This window comes from Synchiropus splendidus, chromosome 5, assembly GCF_027744825.2.
Source record: "Synchiropus splendidus isolate RoL2022-P1 chromosome 5, RoL_Sspl_1.0, whole genome shotgun sequence".
Classification (NCBI taxonomy): Eukaryota; Metazoa; Chordata; class Actinopteri; order Syngnathiformes; family Callionymidae; genus Synchiropus; species Synchiropus splendidus.
Window position 1 is genome coordinate 21,737,233 of NC_071338.1, and position 6,013 is coordinate 21,743,245.

The following is a 6,013-nucleotide window of genomic DNA, read 5'->3' on the forward strand; positions in this document are numbered from 1 at the left end:
TCTTTTCCAGTTACTCAAAGTTCAAACCAAAGTGAATTAATCCAAAAAACAAAAACTTAAAACAACAGTTATTCAGCACCAAAGTTTATCATTGACATGCGGCATGCATGCACACACACACACACACAGTCCTGGCACAACATGCGTGTTTTATCATTAAAGATATAAACAAAAAGCTCTCCAGCCTCGTATTGTTGCAGGGAACTGATCTTGCACGAAACACTTAATCAATCACCTATTTAATGCAGAGCTTTTCGTGCAGATACTCACACACACCCACACGCATACACACACCCCCACACACACGCACACACACACCTTTTTCTCTTCATTCATGACAAGCAGCGAGGGAGAGAGAGGACGAGGGAGGGTTACATCATGAGCAGCAGCCAATCAAGCTGCAGGACCCGCTATAAAGCAGGAGCCCATTCTCTGTTTTGGGAAGATCAGGAGTAAACGCAATCATAAACAGTATTTACCTGTCTGCTCCTGGGTAGCCACCTTCCTTGTCTTCTTTGCCCTGCGGGATCAAGGTAAGCTGGAGTTTTTCTTTTGATGTTTCAGGCGATCGCAGCCACCAAAGCCGGTAGTTCAGATTTTTGCAAATGCAACTTTGTTTTTCCACGTTTTTTATTGCAGTTTGCGTGGAACTTTGTCGCACAGAAGTGCCAGTGCAGAATTAAAGTTTGAAATTCCAGATCAGGAACTGTGTACTTTTGTCTTCATTGTGCATGAAGTCAACATGTTGCACAACACCTTTGCTCCCTGCATTTAATCGCTCACCGCTCCTCCTCTTTAATTCCCAGGTTGTGAGGAGGAAAACAAAAAAGCTAGCCGTCATGGCGTTAATGATCCTGCCACTCATCGGATCAGTGTCCGTATCCGAAGGTCTGCTGGCCTTGACCACCCTGTGCCTGGTCTACCTGATGATCAAGATGTTCCACACTCAGATTCCTGAGGGTCTCCAAAAGCTCCCCGGTCCCAAAGCCATCCCCATCATTGGAAACGTGCTGGAGGTGGGCAGCAGACCGTACCTGAGTCTCTCCTCCATGTGCAAGCGCTACGGCCCGGTGTTCCAGATCCAGATTGGCATGCGGCCCGTCGTGGTGCTGAGTGGCCTTGAAACCTTGCGACAAGCTCTCATCAAGCAGGGAGAGGACTTTGCAGGCAGACCTGACCTGTACAGCTTTCAGTTCATCAGCGACGGCAAGAGTCTGGCGTTCAGCACCGACCAGGCAGGCGTCTGGAGAGCCCGCAGGAAGCTGGCCTACAATGCCCTGCGCTCCTTCTCCACGCTGAACAGCACCACTCCAGAATTCTCCTGCATGCTGGAGGAGCACGTCACCAAGGAGGCACAGTACCTCATCAAGCAGCTGGACGGCGTCATGCAGAAAGAAGGCACCTTCGACCCCTACCGCCACATCGTCGTCTCGGTCGCCAACGTCATCTGCGGCATGTGCTTCGGCCGCCGCTACGACCACAACGACCAGGAGCTGCTCAGCTTGGTGAACCTCAGCGATGAGTTTGGTGCGGTGGCAGGCAGCGGGAACCCGGCCGACTTCATTCCTGCTCTCCGGTATTTACCGAGCACCACCATGAAGAAGTTCCTCTCCATCAATGACCGTTTCAACACTTTTGTGCGAAAGATTGTCATCGATCACTACAATACGTTTGACAAGGTAAATACACCAACATTTCTGATGATGTCACATGATTTGAGCAAAGCCTTGTATCCAGCATGTGTCCAGTTCTATCTCAATATGAAGTCGTGGTCACGACCTTGCATGAAAGACAATACCACAATTTGTTCACAGTATGAATAAGCTACATAGCCAGCACAGAGAGATGACATGTTCTCCTAATCCTTTGAAACTATGCTCTCATTAAAGTGCAAGACGATCTATTAAAAAGTGTATTGCTTTGTTCTTCCCAGGACAACATCCGTGACATCACCGACTCGCTCATCGATCACTGCGAAGACAGAAAGCTGGACGAGAACTCCAACATCCAGATGTCAGATGAGAAGATCGTCTGCATTGTTAATGACCTGTTTGGAGCCGGTGAGCAGCGTTTCTCTGCCGCTCCATCTCTCTCTGACGTGCGCTGTTTAGTAATGATGTTAATCCTCGACAGGCTTCGACACCATCTCCACCGGCCTGTCCTGGGCTATGATGTATTTGGTGTCCTATCCGGATATACAAGAAAGACTCTATGAAGAAATCCGTAAGTGGCTTCATCCTTTATGTTGTAAATGACAATTCCAGAACAAAGAACTTAATCTATCTGCTGATCGCGCCCAGGGGGAGTAGTGGGTACGGAGCGGCTTCCACGCATTGCCGATAGAGCCCACTTACCTTACCTGGAGGCCTTCATCCTGGAGCTCTTCCGTCACTCCGGATACATGCCCTTCACGATCCCCCACTGGTGAGATTCTTTCACGCCTTTATTAACCAAGAAATATTGAGCATCTCCTGCTTCATTTTTTGTCATCAAAGAAGGTCTGCCTGTTCAACTAATATTGGGTTTTGTTCAGCACTTAGTTATTCAAAAGATGAGTATCATAACATTGCCATATTAAGAACCGAAATATGAATTTTTATAATGCACAAATATATAATATGATATAATATATTACGTACCTATCAAGTAAACAATATTTTTTCATTTAAAAATAATAAATAGCTGTGAAAATACATTTTCGGAGAGGGTAAATTGGCATGCTGAAGTACCATAGACGCACATAAAAAAACCATGAAACCATTTCTTCAAAGCCACAAGAACGTAAATGATAGACCTGCTTCCTTCATTGAAGTTTCTTCTTTTCATTTCCTTGCAGCACAACAAAAGACACGTCTCTGAACGGCTACTTTATCCCAAAAGACACTTGCGTTTTCATCAATCAGTGGCAAACCAACCACGATCCGTAAGTACATGTTCGTCTTACATCTTAACGCTCTGTTGTCTGCTTCCATACAGCTTTGTACTGCTGCGTTTGACTCCATAGATCCTCTGTGAAATGTGTTGCTGCGTGAGGACTTATTAATTTACCAAAATAATAAAACGATCATTGTGCTGATGTTTCAGTGAAGTTTGGAAGGATCCATCCTCCTTTAATCCCGACCGCTTCCTGAGCGCTGACGGCACAGAGCTCAACAAGCTCGAGGGGGAGAAGGTTTTGATCTTCGGCATGGGAAAGCGGCGCTGCATAGGCGAGGTCATTGCCCGAAATGAAGTCTTCCTTTTCTTGGCCATCTTCATCCACAGCATGCAATTCCACTGCCCGCCTGGGAAGTCACTGGACATGACCCCGATATATGGTCTGACGATGAGGAGCAAGCGCTGCCACCTAACAGCCACTTTAAGAGCCCAGAATGTGCAGTGAAGCTGTTTACCATTTGTCTGAGTCACTCACTGGTATTAAATGACTCAAACCATGCATGAGTCAGAGAGCTGGTGAGTCATTCCATTTGCTCAGAATGTATGGCATGGGATGTCAAGCTTAATCCATACAATATAAGGCCTTTTCTCTTGAATGTGGATGTTGACAGAGAAGTATTTTGAGGCGATGCCTCAGATTCGGGGTCTAAGAGCTACCGCTCCACACGGAGCCTTTCAGTGAAGTAAAACAAGTCTCTTTTGCGTCTCCCAGAGTTTAGTCTGCTGATTGAAACTGCTCTGATTCAGAAGTTGCTCATATGCTGCAGATATTCTTTTCAATTTATAAGCTTTACTATTTATCTGTGTTCCATCTTCATATTGCTATAATTTCTTAGGTTTAACAATATGGTTGCATACACACTTTATATTAAGTCAATCCAAATGTGGATGTAAGACACTGAAGCTATATTTGTATCCCAAAATGTGATTTTATATGTATATCGTTGTTGTCATTTTTTTAAATGGAATTACCATGTGCCTACTGTTTGTATGTATATATTTGAAGTGACAATTGTATTTGTCCATTTGAATGATTTAACTTGATGGATGGTTCTGGAGTGGATGCTCCAGTGGTCCAAGCAATTTTGTATTTTTTTTAAATGTATCAATGAAAGTTTCTATGGGAATATGATCGAAGCAATGACAAACAAATTAAATAAAACAACTTAAAAATCACGCTCTCTTCATTTAAAAAAAAAAAGTGTTGAATGATGTTACTACAAAATGCTAACAAAAGCAGCTAACTCTACGAAGTGTTAACTTTTCTTTGGCGAGTTGAAGCAGATAAATTGTGTAAGAGCAAAAACGCTAACATAAGATGCTAGCTAGCCTTAGCCTTGTCAAATTACAGTGACATCGGACGGCAATAGCAGTCAGATAAAGTAACGTGCTAAGTTAAAAACTATTCACAGCAGTATTCACAACCCACTACATGAATAACTCTTTTGTTATCACTGATTTAGCACTGTTCATGCTTATGCTAACATTCATCTGTGTTGAAGTGGCCAACAAATTAATAAGGCTAAATTCATGTTCCATTTAATGTTGTGACTGCTGACAGACAAGAATATTTGCCACTGTAATGACTAATAGTTTACTCTTATGTGGTTGTTCTATTGCCAAAATGTCCAGAAACAACTACCCAGATAAAGACCTGAAACAAGAGCACAATAATATTTCAAGGAAAGCGCTGAAATGATTCAACTTCTGAAGCTATCTTTAGAGGTTTACTCATATATTGTGAAACTATATTTGGAATGAGAGAACAATCCCTTAGTGTTGTGCAACTAAACCTGTTATATTAGAAGTAGTATTTAAAGATACTCTTGATCAAGAGCACAGAAAGGCTGTTATTGTTTACTGAAGGAAATGTCACCCAGAACATGATTCCCTCCAGGAATACACACAAAAATAAAAACGTCACCGTGATTTTGCAGTTTTGAAATGTGAGGTGAGGTTACACAGTCTCTCCCACAGTCTTACCAAAGTTCGTATTCATCATCCAACTAATTTTAGCTATAAAAATCCCCCTGAGACGCAGCAATCCTGACAAATGTTTGCAGATGTTTTTAGTGTAATGAAATGCATCTCAACTCAGCCGGAGTCATTAAGACATTTAGCTCAAGCTTCTTTCCAATTGTGTGCCTTGTTGAAGACTGGTGCCGTTCTGTTCTCGTTTTGTTTTATTAACCTTTACATCTCCTCAAAAAGTGAAATCTCAATCTAGTCGTCAGAACCAAAAATGACAACATTAACATGAGTCATTTCAATTGTGCATCCAGGTTCCATCCATCCATTCTTTCTGTGGGTGTAACCTCTTGGTGATGGGCTCTTGCCAGTGTACATGTTTTATAGAAAATATATAGAAAGAGGTATTAGATTAGATTTTAAATGATGGTTTCAGTCATGTTGACGATTACAGGCAGTGTAGAAGTGTTTTGTTGAAAACAAAGCTGAGCCAAAGTATAAAGTGGAGATGACCTTGTGCATGTTGTCATTACTTGAGACAAAGACCTACATGGTCTTCATCATGGTACAAAGTTATTTAGATGGGGTTGATCCGGACCAGAAGATACCACACATGGATTTCCTTAAAGAACTGACATACTGTACATCACAGCAAAGACTGCGCTTCCAAAATGTACCACACCTATGGTGAGCTTCCCAACTTTTAAGGTAAATGCTGGCACTTTTTTCAGAGAGAAACCACAAGCTTGAGTTGAAGCTTGGATCTTGAAAGGTCGGTAACAATTTCCATCTAAAGCCCCGAAATTGGCTGTGCGTTTCAGTCACTGCTACTTATATATGTAACCCCACTATTTCTTTGCTGGTCCAACAGAATGTGTGCACTTGAGTTTCAGTTTTTTTCAATTTGCTTTACTGGATATCCACCACAAAAAGAAAAAAACACAGTCACACTGGGATGGGGCCTCGACGCAACCGCTGCTCACCCACTGACGGAGTCCAACGAAAAAGAGAGCTATTGAACTTCCGTCCTGTCTACGCAGAGCGTTGCCCTTCAAAATAAAAGTCCCCAAACAAAAACAAAGTAATAGAAGTAATTCACACATAACAA

At 42.7% G+C, this 6,013-nt stretch overlaps 1 protein-coding gene across 1 annotated transcript; it reads left to right on the forward strand.

The window, feature by feature from the left end:
* Positions 1-387: 387 nt before the first annotated feature.
* LOC128758736 (cytochrome P450 1A1) lies at positions 388-4,107 on the forward strand. The gene is made up of 7 exons (XM_053865011.1): positions 388-533; positions 807-1,679; positions 1,934-2,060; positions 2,134-2,223; positions 2,301-2,424; positions 2,837-2,923; positions 3,085-4,107. Exons 2-7 carry the CDS (start codon positions 840-842, stop codon positions 3,380-3,382), a joined length of 1,566 nt encoding a protein of 521 aa, XP_053720986.1. The 5' UTR covers positions 388-533; positions 807-839; the 3' UTR covers positions 3,383-4,107.
* Positions 4,108-6,013: the final 1,906 nt, after the last annotated feature.